The 13,743-nt window shown below is 44.9% G+C and overlaps 1 protein-coding gene across 1 annotated transcript; it reads right to left on the bottom strand.

Annotated features, from left to right (window-relative positions):
- Nucleotides 1–8,507: 8,507 nt before the first annotated feature.
- On the bottom strand, nt 8,508–11,126 carry LOC102708084 (tonoplast dicarboxylate transporter-like). Its single transcript, XM_006660697.2, has 6 exons — nt 10,620–11,126; nt 10,028–10,526; nt 9,710–9,753; nt 9,517–9,612; nt 8,902–9,412; nt 8,508–8,804 (listed from the first exon to the last, which is right to left on the bottom strand). The coding sequence occupies exons 1-6, from the start codon at nt 11,064–11,066 to the stop codon at nt 8,770–8,772; spliced, it is 1,632 nt and encodes a 543-aa protein (XP_006660760.1). The 5' UTR covers nt 11,067–11,126; the 3' UTR covers nt 8,508–8,769.
- Nucleotides 11,127–13,743: the final 2,617 nt, after the last annotated feature.

Here is a 13,743-nt window from a genome sequence, read left to right as displayed (position 1 = left end):
AATATTTTCGCATGTTTTTTTTTAAGTTGCTCGTTGGTGAAAAATCATAGCGGATATAAAAATCAGTGGGACAAATTGGATGAGATAGTGCTAAGTCACCTCTCTTTCGCACTCCTAGACTACTCGCCTCTCTCTAACTTCCCAATCTTCTCTCCCTCGATCTCCCACTCTTGCCCAGCCTCCCCGCCTCTCCCGTTGGTAGAGAAGCGGTATATATATCAAATGCTATCTAGCTAAGACCAATAAGATTTAAAAAATACCTGATAAATTCGAAGTGTTAGAATAGCTTCTCTGTATTTAAAGTTACTACACTGACACAACATTATAATTTTTTTAATCAAATGTAGAAAAATAATTTTCATGCAGATAATCCAGTCTCTCCTCAAGTGATATTTATGTATGTTTGCTAGCAATAAACTTGCAAAATAAATAATGCATTCCCTTTTTTTTAGTAAGATGTATTCATGCATGGCACGGTGCACAGTCACAGACCCGGGACAGGCAGGGGTGCATGAACAATCCGAATTGAACAAACATACCTCCTGATAAACAACAATCATATCCCATTACTGCCCATGCCATTGCTGCCCAGTTGCCCATAACGGCATCCAGCGGCAAGCTGCTAGCACGGCATGTGCTGCATGCTCCTCTCTGCTCGACTCCTCCATAGTATCACGATTCACACGTCGTAAGCAATCGCCATAGCCTGCAGCTTCTTCACTTTTCTCTGCCGCTACATGCTGCTAGCTAGCTAGCTGCTTCTGCTCCTCTCTCTTGCATCACAGAACGGGTTAGCACGGTCGCCCTTTTCTTTGGACGAGTAACCGACACCAAAAACATAATAATAAATTAATACATAATTATTTATTTAATTTTTATTTATAAAACCTTAAAATATAGATTTTATGATTTTTGAAATCAATTTTACAATATAAATTTTCGTGAAAAGAAAACAGCTTCTTAGCAATATAAATGTGGTTTAGTTAACCGGGAAAAGAACGCGGACCGTCAATGAACGAAACGAATACAATACCTGGAACACGTACGTTACACATACCTGATTTCATTAACGCTTTTCGAAGACGAATCAAGCGTACACCGGTACACAGATCGATCGATCTAGCAGGCAGCAGGCAGAGCCTGACCATGCATCTGACAGCTGCATGCGATGGCCGGCCGGTCCTGTGGCCTACACCCTCGCATGCTGGGGGGCGCGTCGTCGTTTGTGTGCATCCAAATGATCAATTGAAGGCGTGTGGTGCAATGGCGTACTAGTCTGTCCAAAAAAAAAAGAGCTGATTTTGTATTTCAAAGCGTTTGATCATCCGTTTTATTTAAAAAATTAATTATAAAATTAAAAAATTAATCGTACGTAAAGTATTTTTTATGTTTTATCATGTAGTAACAATAAAAAAATTAATCATAAAAAAATTTTAAATAAGACTAGAGTCAAAAATTCTATCAAAAATATAGAAATTTGTTTATTTTGGGACAGAAATCATAAGTGTTTATCCATGTCCGTCCCCACACAGCGAGAGACACATCAATGAATGATATAAGATCTACAGTGTATCGATACAGCAGACAGAAGGAACAAATTAAGGTCTTGTTTAGTTCTTAAATTTTTTTTTTCAAAAACATCACATTGAATCTTTAGATATCTAAATAAAGCATTAAACATAGATGAATTAAAAAACTAATCACATAGTTGCGAAAGAAATCTTGAGACTGATATTTTGAGCCTAATTAGTCCATGATTAGCCATAAGTGCTGCAGTAACCAACACGTGCTAATGACGGATTAATTAGGCTTAAAAAATTCGTCTCGCGGTTTCTAGGCTAGCCGTGAAATTCGTTTTTTCATTCATGTCCAAAAATCCCTTACGACATCCGATCACACGTCTGTTATCCTTTAGCCAACTAAACAACCTATAAAGTACGCTAAGAGAAAGGTAGCTAGAGGTTTCGTTTCATTTCTTTATGCATATACGTACTGTACATCTCACCTTAATTATGACTTGTGTACGTGCGTAGATTTGAGGTCAGGGCTCAATCTGAAATTCGTTTATCTGAAATTTTAGCAACTAAACACCACCTTAAGTTCAGGATTTTGGATATTGATCAAGTCACTGACAAGACTATATTACGTATATGTGCATGTGTCCGTGTCTACGGTTGATCAGTCTGGATCTCCATGCTGCTGCATGCAGTGGAGGGGCATCAGCTGATCGTCCGTCGTCTCGGCGAGAAGAGCGGATCGCTGCTGCATGCATGCATGCCGTTGCTCTGGTCGACCATCTATCAGGGGCACGGCCGGCGGCATGCACGCATGGTACTGCAACCGGGAGTAGCTGCCGCGTACGTGCAGCGAGCCGCATGGTCGGGCAAAGCAAACTGCTGTTATTTTTATATTTATAAGTCAAAATTTAAATTTTATGTAGGTTATGGTTTTTTAATCATAGTCTATTTTAAAGTCTTAATTTTTAAATTGTTAAAAACACATATATGAAATTTTTATTTATAAACTATTTTTCATTCGTAAATACTTCGTTGTTCGGCTGTCGTCACCTAATAAACCAAAATCCCTCGGACGCAGGCACGTCTCCGTCTTCAGTTGTCAGTTCGTCACTGGCCGAAGCAAGCTTTGGTACGTATTCACGGGAAGGACAGTGTTGTGTGCAGCTTGCTGGTGCAAAAGATGACCTTTTAGGGTGTGTTTTGTGCAGAGCTGGGCTGGAAAAGAGGCCCAGATTTACTGAGCCTTGGGCTGAGTTCGGTCGGGCCTGTACTAAACTTGTAAACAGGCTAGTTAGTTGTTATGATTGGGCCAGAACTTTTGGGCCTCTTAGGCATCGTGATTTGCCACTGCTTCCCTTTAGTGATAAAAGGAAAAAGTTCATAAGAGGTCCCTTAACTTAACGTCGAGTTTACAAATCATCTCTAAACCACAATACCAGAAATGTTGGATCTTAAACTTACAAATACCGTTTAAAATAGGTCCTAGAGCTGTATGGAATGGTGGTTTCACTGACGTGACATTTTAACCAATGTATGTTCTTGCTGACTAAGCGCTTACATGGCAAAAGGTAAATATGGACCCACCTGTCATCCTCACTCTCGATCTCTCCTATCCTTTGTCTCTCCTGACGAAGGCACGCCGGCCCCAACCATGCCGGCTGCTCGCCGTGGCTACTGTCCCATTTGCGTTGCTGCTGGTTGTGGCTGCTGCCGCACGAAATGCGACGAGGGCGATGGCAGCAGGCGCGGGGTGGAGGCATGGACCAGCTGCTGTCACTGCTGATGCTCACGCGGGACTCCATCTAACACACCGGCGACTCATCATGGAGACTCCGTCCAACACGGCAGCACCTCTAGCTCCTCCAATAGCACCTCCAACATCATCTTTATTTTTCTGTTTACCGTAGCCAGACAGATCCCACTCCAACACCTCTATCCAACACGCCGACCGCCGATAGCACCTCCAGCTCCTCGGCCTTGGACATCAGCCCCAATTGCTCCACCGCTGACGCGACAGCCCCATTCGCTCCCCACCGACTGGAGGCCGGCCTTGTCCGCGTTTGTCAGTAGCTTCACCAGAGCTGCCGCCTTCCCACTCGTCATCTGGCGCGGCCTCGGCTCCCCCACCGGGAAGTACACAGTCGTCTCGACCTGCACCACCGTAATACGGTCGTTCACAGTCGTTAGCTTTTACAAGTTACAAGCTCAGAAGCCATGGAGCAAAACAACCAAATCCGAGGACGCAACAATCACGTATCCTTCTAGTGCCGGTGGCCGGGTTTCTAGGTGGCCATGGCGGCGACCTTGGGAAGGCCTGGGCGCGGACGAGCCTGGAGCTCCTGATGGTATGTGTTTTGATAATTGAACAAGAGCTAATTAAGCCATATATACAACATGAAGACATCAAATCGATTTAACATCACACACAACCAAATTAACAACCAAATTAAATCATGCATGCATGCAGCCAAAACTTCACCATGGATGTGTATAACTACGTCGTCTCTGCATGAATGAAGACGATGAATAGCGAGAAGCGTACAGTAGTACGCCGGTCGGCCAGCTGGCTTATCTCAGTTGATGTCGGCGTGTGATGGCGCGCCGCCAGCGACGGCCCAGAGGTCGGAGCTAACAACAACATCGTTGTCGGCGGCCAGGTGGGCATGACACCCCTGTAATGGAGGGGTCATCGACGTTTTGTCCAGCGAAACAGCACGCCGCAGAGGCGTTGACGGGGTGTAATCCGACGACGTGGCGCCCCGCAGAGGACTCAGTGGGGCGTAGTCCGGCGAAGCAGCGCATCGGGGAGGACTTAACGGGGTGTAGTCCGGCGACGCAGGGAGAGAGGAGAGGATGAAGAGAGAGAGGAGAGGAAGGGAGAGAAGGAGAGAGAAAGAGAGAAAAAAACAAAAAAAACTGACATGTGGGACCCACAGGACGCCACGTCAGCAAAACCAGCCAAAAAAATGAGTCAGTACTGCTGAGGGACATTTTTTGAACGGATTATAACAGTTGAAGGGTATATATTTCTGGTATTCCGGTTAAGGGACAAAAAACAGACTGGCCTTAAAGTTGAGGGACCTTGGGTGGACTTTTTCCGTGACAAAACTGTTGTAAAGAGGCCCATCTAATGTGCCTAAGTTTCGGATACATTATCTAAACTTGCCAACTGGTCCAATTAATCAATAGGATGTTGGGTCCAATTAATCAATAGGATGTTTAGTAGGCCATAGGTGGTTTTTTTGGTAGAAAATCACCTACTTACACAGATTGCGCGTAAAGATTGTTATAGAGATAGTCCCACCTAGCTTATTTGGTAGAAAAGGATGTCCTCCTTCCCCTATTAATACAGAGCAAGCAATGTCCTCATTGCATGTACCAGAAATGGTAGGCCATAGGTGGTTTTTTTTCTAGTAACATAACATTTAATAGAGTTGCCTTTTTTTAGTTGTAACATAACATTAGTTTGATTTATAGTAAGTGTGGCTCACACGGCGGAATTTTTGGGCCTCTATGCCTTTGAGACTCACCATGGTCTCTATGCCTTCGAGACCCACCATGGTTGCTCTGCATATACTCCTCTCTTTTCTTGCCCTGCCCTGATTTGTAGTAGCAGCGCAAGGCCTCTATAGGCCCACAAGCAAAGAAATGCACAACAAGGCCAGATGCCCACAAGCAAAGAAATGGCAACTAAATGGCAAGAATCTAAGCACAAGTTCAACTCCTTCCTAGTTTTTCTTACCTTTCTTGCTTTTGCTTGACTTGTCTCTTCCTAACTACTTCCTTTTCACCCCTTTTCTCTTTCTCCTCACTTGACTCCTCATACCTCGGTTGTACTAGTTTGGACCTCTTCTTCTTCTTTCTATAGATCCAGCTAGAATAGAGCAGAAAAACACCCTCCTCTCATGATGGGCTTGTCCTGGAATAAGAACATAGTATTAGAATATAAAGAGATGGGGTACGATAAGATGAGAGAGATTAAGACAAGAGGTGAAGTAGACTCGCAAGCGAGGAGAGAGGTTGAGATGTGAGCAGAAGGCAATGGGTAACAGGGTAAGGACTTTTTGGCCCTCTCCCTTTAGATTTCTTTCATTGATTTTGTCAAACTTTATCTTTTCTCGTTATATTATCTAGTCTAGTATTGACGAGTATCGTTCTATTACCGATGATGTATTGGTCTGAAACCAATAAGTATCGACTAATACTAGTGAGTATCAAATCTGGTACTGATGGGCATTAGTTGAAATTGACAAGGTACCAGATCTGATACCTACTTGGTATCATATTATTTAAATTGGATTTGTACAATAGCTTCCACCAAAGACGCAATTTCGTCCCACCAGCCATCTCCTAACCACGTCTACTATTTGTCGACATGCCACTTTTACCGTCTCATTACCTCCCTCCATAATTATATCTTAGTAAGTGGGGAAGGAGATGGTAGCTGTAAGGGGATGTGGGATGGCATGTCGACACTAGCAGAAGCTATGAGGAATTGGCTGTCAGCAAGAGATTGGATCTATTCCCATATCCTTTTGCTTATGGTTTTTTCACCATCTTAAAAAGTACTTTGAGGCACCAAAAATTTTAGTATAAAATTTTGGTATCTTACGGTACTAAATTTTTACACTGAAAATATGATACCTTGAGGTATTTTTTTAATAATGTTAAAAAGCTCTTTCGCTTATAAGCCAAAATTTAAATTTTAAAACTTAAATTTGGTTTTTATTTTAGGGTTTTTTCGTTGCAGTTTATTTTCAGTCTTTATTTTTATATATCTAAGAACAAGTATATAAAAGTTTTTTACCTACTAATTATTTTTAGTTGTTAATAAATTATTTGGATTATGCTTAATTTCAGTGAAACAATGACGTCGTGTGTTGAAGTTAATGCTAAGAGGGAGTCCAAGGTGCAAATTGAGATTGAATAAAAATAGGTGCAAAATGAGACTTCTACAAGAAAACATGATCCAAATTATATTTCACTCTATGAGAAAATATATTACTGAAGATGAAGCTCTTCAGTAATTTTTCTAAAAGGTAGGAAAATGTTATGTCTAATGTACTGATAAAGCATAATGTGTTTAATAATGTTGATTTATATATTTTGGCCAAGAATATAGGCCTGCTGGACTAAAAAGGAATGACAAATATCCGCCTCCTACTATGGTCTATGACCATGTTTCCTCTTCGGTTTTGCATATTAGGTAAAAGCATGAGATGAAGCAAAGGAAATTTTGCTTTGGATCAAAGTTGATGTTTTATTTCATTGGAAAATGGGGGAATTGTTGCCTTTCCAAAGGAATCTAACATCCTCATTCTTTTCTTCTAAACATGCTCATGAGAAATAATTCCAAAGAATAGAAATCTCTCCCAAAAAAATCCTTTTTAAAATTGATATTCCAAATGAGACCGTAGCATTTCTCTAGATCCTCTCGTAGACTCTATGCTTAGAGCATACCAAGACTTAATCCAAATTTGATCCTCCATATCTCTATTTGAACGGTGATTCAAAAAAGATTCATCCTCTATAGTTGTTTGTAACTAGCAGATCATCAATATTACATCTCCATATCACACCAACTATACTTTATTAAAAGATATTCCCTTCGTTCCATATTAGAAGACTTTTAGGCATTACCTCGATTTAAATGTGTGCTAATGAATCTAGACACATATATAAAACATATACATTAATATATGGATGGCCTTAGGCAAACCCAGAAAATCTTATAATATAGAACGGAAAGAGTATCAATTAACTATTTCTCCTCTATAATATGCTACCCAATAGATAATTTTGCATCCTCATTTGGAGTGAGGAGAGAGAAATTTGAGTTCTCTCTCATCAGATGGATGCTAAAAATAGATGATGTGTTGGAGGGACCACTAGACCATGTTTCTACTGTGTCATCTATTTTATCGATGGAGTATGAGATGATGTTCGCCACGGAGTATTAGATGGATAAGCTACTGGACATGCTAGCTCTTAGCTAGAACATGAAGTGTCATCGCTGCTACAGTGCGATAAAGCAGGTATAATTAGTGGCTTTGGAGAATGGCTTTTGTGATAATGAATTACTCACTCCAATCATAAATATCGGATGTTTAGGATAAGATGAAGCAAACTTTTAAAATTCTGACCACTGACTATTTCTAAAATTCCTAGCTTAAAAACAACAAAATGTTATAAGTAGATTTACCTAAAAAAATAAAATGCTATTATAATATTATAAATTTATTAGATTTATAACTTTGACATATTTATGCGAAGAGAGTGCCACTTACTAACTTTGACATCCTCGACAGCATGATATGGAAAGTACTTAATCCCAGACAGGGGAGACCACATGCAAGGTGGGGTAAACAACAAATATTCCAGTAGTTGAGATCTGTAGTAGGCTCTAATACACTGTCCTACTTGCAATATGATACAGGGAAGAACATTAAATATTTGGAAGTCAAAGAGAACCTTATAAATTTTGTAGCTAACAAATACCTTAATCCATACCACATACTACACGGAATTCATATGCAGGATGACAAATGTACAATGAATGCCTCATTCCAATTCTGGCAACGTGCCAACTATAAGGGGATATATAGGACTTGCTGCAACTTGTTTATACGGTCTGCCAATCTCTGTCCTTTCTTAGCTGTATACTACTACTTTTTTAAGCCATTCTTCAGACGTAAGAAGTTTCGGAAGACTCACGTGTGGATCAAAATGTCAACATCACATCGAACGTTTGACCGGATGTCGAAAGAAATTTTCGAACACGAATGAAAAAAACAAATTTCAGATTCCATCTAGAAACCTCGAGACGAATCTTTTGAGTCTAATTAATCTGTCATTAGCACATGTTGGTTACTGTATGCTAATCATGTCCTAATTAGGCTCAAAAGATTCGTCTCACAAGATTTCCCCCATAACTGTATAATTAATTTTAATGTTCATATGTATTTAATGCTTCATTTAGGTGTCTAAAGATTTGATGTGATGTTTTTGGAAACTAAACCGGGCAAAACTGTTTTTAACATAGAACCACTCGATACAAAACTCTATATTGACTCATTTATAGAGCAAAGAATATGACCCCATGTTTTTCATGAGGCAAATGTAATGGCATTGACTACACATTGTACAACACTACAAGCTGTGCAGCTTAATTACTACATTATCCACGTAATAACCTACAGTCTACAAACTGGAATCTTCAAAAAACAAACCCAATTGAATTTTGATTAAGTTCCTACAGCTTCTGATCCATGCCAAAAACCACAGATCCTGCATGACATCATGAAAAAACAAATTAGTAAGTACAGCTTTACAAGTTTTTCACCGTCTGAATTCTTGGTTTTGCACTGAGTTGTCAGTCAATTACCTAGCGTTGGCAGTAGGATTGTGAGAGCTGCAACCCCGACAACTTTGAGTGGCATTCCAGCGATCACCATGTCCTTGATGGTGACGTACCCCGTGCTGAAGCCGACGACGTTGCCCGGCGACCCGGTGGGCAGCAGGTACGACAGCTGCGCACCGACGGCGCCGGGGACCATGAGCAGGAGCGGGTGCACGCCGATGGACTTGGCCAGCTCGGCGAGCAGCGGCAGCACCAGCGTGGCGGTGGCGTCGTCGGAGGTGAACTCCGTGATGACGCCGCTGAAGACGCACGCCACGGGCGCGATGGCCAGCGCCGGCGCGCCGCGCAGGAAGCCGAGACCCCCCGAGAGGATGTCGGTCAGGCCGCTCGCCTTGAAGCCGTCGGCGATGGCGAAGCCGGCGCCGAGGAGGATGATGATGTTCCACTGCAGCCGCCTGCACTTGGCCCAGTCCATGAGCTTCTCGCCGTCGTTCTTGCCGCTCGGGATTATGAACAGCAGCGTCGCCATCATGATCTGCATTGCGAGCAAGTTGTTGTCCCGTCAGACCATGCGACAAATTGTATCTGAAAATACTAATCAGAATATCTGCGATGAGTGCAAATCCTTGGTGCGCTTACAGTGACAGTTCCATCCCCAACTTCGCCGTGGAACAGTGATCCCCACCCAGGAATATCATCTGTCAGGTTCCTCGTCATCCATAGGACAATCAAACCCTGAAATAATCACATATTGATCCATTCAAATTTTGTCACAATAACTAAATATTGTTTTCAACAATTGTAGTGCACCAGAAGCAGAAACAGAACTTACCCCAAAAATGGCAAGAACCATCTTCTCTGCGAAAGCCATTGGACCTGTCACAAATCAAGATGGACAACCGCTTCGGAATCCATTAAGGCAATAATTACCATGGTAATGATGTTTCAATGAGTGCCACTGTGCCAGAGAAAATAATAAAGAAGGCTAAAACGGGGTCCATTTCAGAGTTATCCAGGGTTCAAGAAATCTGACCAAGACGCTGTCAGAGTTTCAGAGATAACCCCAGAAACCATTGACCATATCATTGATGAGCACAACTGCACAAGCCATTGCCGTGAAGTAACAATCAGAGGAAGAACGAGAACCTACCAAGCAAGCCGAGCTCCCTCCTGAGATGGCTCCTGTCCAGGTAAGCTGAGAGCGCCCTCCCGGTGTTCTTGGAGCAGTAGAGGAGGCAGAGCGTGGCCCAGAGCGCGACGAAGAGGACGAGCGCGATGGGGAGCCCGAAGGACATCCACGAGCTGAAGGTGATGGGCGGCTGCTCCGGGTAGTAGGTGGACCACATCCCCACCAGGATGATGTTCACGCCCGTGCCCGTCAGCGTCGCCATCCCGCCGATCGCCGACGCGTACACGACGCCGAGCACCACCGCCTTGGAGAACTGCTGGACCTCCCGTGCGTCGGCGGCGCTGCTCGTCGAGGACGCCTCGCCGCGCGGGAACCGCTGCAGGATCCCCGTCGCCACCGGCATCATCATGACGGTGCACGGCGTGTTGTGGATCCACATGCTGATGAACATGGTGGTGCCGCAGATTCCCAGCAGCAGCAGTGGTGGTTTCACCGGGTCGCCGCAGAACAGCGACGTGATCTGCGATTAAAAAAAAAATTCGCGTTCTGTTGCATTAGTTCGCGTTTCGGACGAACGGTTTGGTAATGACGGGCTCGCCGCGGCGCAACGTACGTTGAGAGCGAGTCGGCGGTGGATGTTGTAGTGCTCGATGGCGAGCGCGAGGATGAAGCTGCCGAGGACGAGGGAGATGACGTCGTCCATGTACGCCTTGGCGACGGCGTCGGAGGAGGAGATGCCGAACACAGGGAAAAGAAATAGCGGCGCCATGGACGCGACGGCGAGCGGCACGGCGTCGGTGATCCACCACAGGAACACCCAGGCCAGGACCCCGAGCATGTTGCGCGCGGCGCGGTGGCCGCCGAGGTCGACGAGCGCGCAGATCAGCGCGCACGCCACGGGTCCCGACGCGACGGCCAGGTACTTGCTGGCGAGCATCGACCTGAGCGCCGAGCAGGAGCGCCGCCGGTCCGCGGCGTCGTCGTCATCGTCGTGCAGCGGGAGCAGCGGGCCCGTCACGTCCTCCGACGAGCTCTCCCAGTAGCCGCGCCTCGGGTCCATGGCGGGACAAAAATCGTTACGCGATTCGCCTCTGCCGCCCGCCGCGTTCGACGACTGACTTGATTGCCTCCAGCATCCAAAATATTTTTGCCGCCTTTATAGGCGCGGGAACAGAACAGCAACTGTTTGTGTTTGTAGACCGAAGAGCATTACGAACCATGTCAGGTTGTGATCGATCGTGTAGGGTCTCTGCCACGTCAGATACTAATTTTAACCATTTCACATGGGAAATTTTTCATGGCTATCCTGCGATTAGTGGGAGCATAATGACATTTTCAATGTCAGCATCCAGATAAGCACGGTCGCCAGTACAAAACCTGGATAAGACACTGGGCGTCGACGCTGACGTGTCGCCCCGGCTGCCCAGCCTCTGCTATGCTCACGCCCCTATTGAGCCAGCCCTTGAGCAGCCGAAGAGTTGGTCGGACGGGGCGACCCGCCGGCCGGCTCGCCGTCACGGCGTCGAGCAGCTGCAATCATCAATCATGCGCGTACGCCCGGCGCGGTCTTATCCTTATACATGTCGACATGGTCCATCATCTCCGACACGGACGTACGCTTCCATTCCATGCACTCTCGCGCCTCGTGGAATCATCTCTCGCTGCCAACCGCATCCGCACGCACGACGTGACGTGCCCCCGGCGCCGCGCGTTGGAATTCCCCGGTGTCGTTGCGGGCACACGGCCGGTCGCGCGCGGGCCGATCAGGATCGGCGGCGCGATTGGATGGAACAACGTTGGTTGGTCGCCTCTCGTGCACCAGCCGTGCCGTGCGTGCGTGCGTGCGCCCGCGGGGGGTGGCGCCTTCCCGAGATGCAACCGCGCGGGCGGCGGCGTTATTTCTTCGTTTTTGTGTGTGTTTTCGTGCTCAGCTCAGCTAACCATTTACCAATTCGCGCGATTCGTTCGGCTCGGTCGAAAGCGATCAATCTCCGAGCCCACGACCGCACAACACGATCGGGCTTGCATTATTTCGTGGCGGATGCGGCAAGATGCAACGATGCATGACGGGGTGGGTCGTCGTGTCGTGGCCCGAAAGCACGAGTATCTTTCCCGATCGGCAGCAGCCTGTCAGCTGTCTGTCTCGCTATGATTTTTTTTTTCTCCCCGGCCGGTTCGTCGTTTGGTTCGTTTGGTCGTGAAGTGCCTACGTAGATCGTGGCATCAGGTACGTACGTGTCTGCGAACGAACAGGCTAGGGAGCCTGGGATACGGTCATACGGATCCCGTTGCGTGAGGGGCTCACGAGTTACGCTCCTACAAGCGAGAGACAAATGGTGATTACTTACTGGCTGAACAGGTTTGTTTAACGGGATAAAGAAAACTTCTTGCTGGCAGCTGACGTCGTCGTACACTCGTACGTGCTGTCTATCGTATCGAGCTCGAGTCACGTACTCCAGCTAGTCGTACACGTAACAACCCTGACTTGTTCAGTAACCGATAGTCCACCGTGGCACCATGTGCCTTCACGTACATGCATGTGTGATTTCACACGGCTGCGAGTAGCTCGACCGAGACATTAAAATTCCTTCGCTCGTGGCCGTGCTTCCCATAGCGCATGACGTCAAAATCGAAGCAGGCTGGACCATCGGCGTCGTGTGTTGCTTCACTATTCGCAGCCGGTCGATTCGAGGCAACATTGGTTTCCAGTCCAGTCCAAAGTAATCCTCTCTTTACCCCCAGACCTGTCTGCGAAATGAATATTCGGTCTCAATGATTGTGTGAGCTTTGTGGTTCAGAGTACAGATGCTCCTGTCCATATAATTTAGGGTGAGCAGGAAAAAAAGTTTGAAAAACTAATTTTTCATCACCAATTGAGATTACTGAAATAATTTTAGTTAATTCTGTTATACTTATCGGTTAATCAAAATAATCAAAGAAACCAAACAAATATAAACAACGGTTCATCAAATCCTAGTAGCCTATAAAACCATTATAATTATAATGTTATGGTTTGAGGTATAATTATGATTTGGTGTCATCTTAGGTGATTGATATAAGAGGGGAGTTGTTGTCACTTTTTTAAATTTCTATCATGTTTTGTCGCAACTTCAATATGTAAAATTCTTATCATGACCGAATATAAATTACTCGGTACTGACTTTTATAAAAAATAAATAAATCTCAGTCCTTAAATTCTAATAACAGAATTTTTCAATAAATAAACGATTATCCACCTCTACTTACTCCGTATGTAAAAAAATCAATTCTCCGGTTTTCGTGTCCAACGTTTGACCATCTGTCTTATTTGAAAAAATTTTAGAAAATTAGAAAAAAATTAGTCACACATAAAGTATTATTCATGATTTATCATCTAATACAGAAAAATTTGAATAAGACGAGTAGTCAAAAATTATAGGTAAAAAATGAAAAATTGGTTAATTTTTGGAACGGAGGAAATATAACCGAACGTCTGCCTTGCAGTCGTGTCGAAAACATCGAATAATCAAGCTTCCCCTAGTCTTGGGGTGGACGACGAGAGACACAGTGGAGCGTGTTCCAGAACATACGAAACGGTGCCTCGTCGTGTGACACGTACGCACACGAGACGCCACGTAGGCGCAGTTACCGTTGCTCCGTTACCCCGAGTCCGGCTAGTACAAGACGCCGCCTCGCCGCGAGGACGACGTATACATATAGATATGTCTCGATCGGTCGGCAGCATTCACTCGGGGTCA

Source organism: Oryza brachyantha, chromosome 9, assembly GCF_000231095.2.
Source record: "Oryza brachyantha chromosome 9, ObraRS2, whole genome shotgun sequence".
In the NCBI taxonomy this organism is placed as follows: domain Eukaryota; kingdom Viridiplantae; phylum Streptophyta; class Magnoliopsida; order Poales; family Poaceae; genus Oryza; species Oryza brachyantha.
This window is presented reverse-complemented; position numbering and strand designations above follow the sequence as displayed.

What these genes read in the sequence shown, in the direction of transcription:
- LOC102708084 (XM_006660697.2), bottom strand. Translation starts at nt 11,066, where the DNA reads ATGGACCCGAGGCGCGGCTACTGGGAGAGCTCGTCGGAGGACGTGACG. An exon ending in GAGGGAGCTCGGCTTGCTTG is followed by an intron (nt 9,754 to 10,027) that starts GTAGGTTCTCGT and finishes GATTTGTGACAG; the next exon opens with GTCCAATGGCTTTCGCAGAG. An exon ending in TGGTTCTTGCCATTTTTGGG is followed by an intron (nt 9,613 to 9,709) that starts GTAAGTTCTGTT and finishes TGATTATTTCAG; the next exon opens with GGTTTGATTGTCCTATGGAT.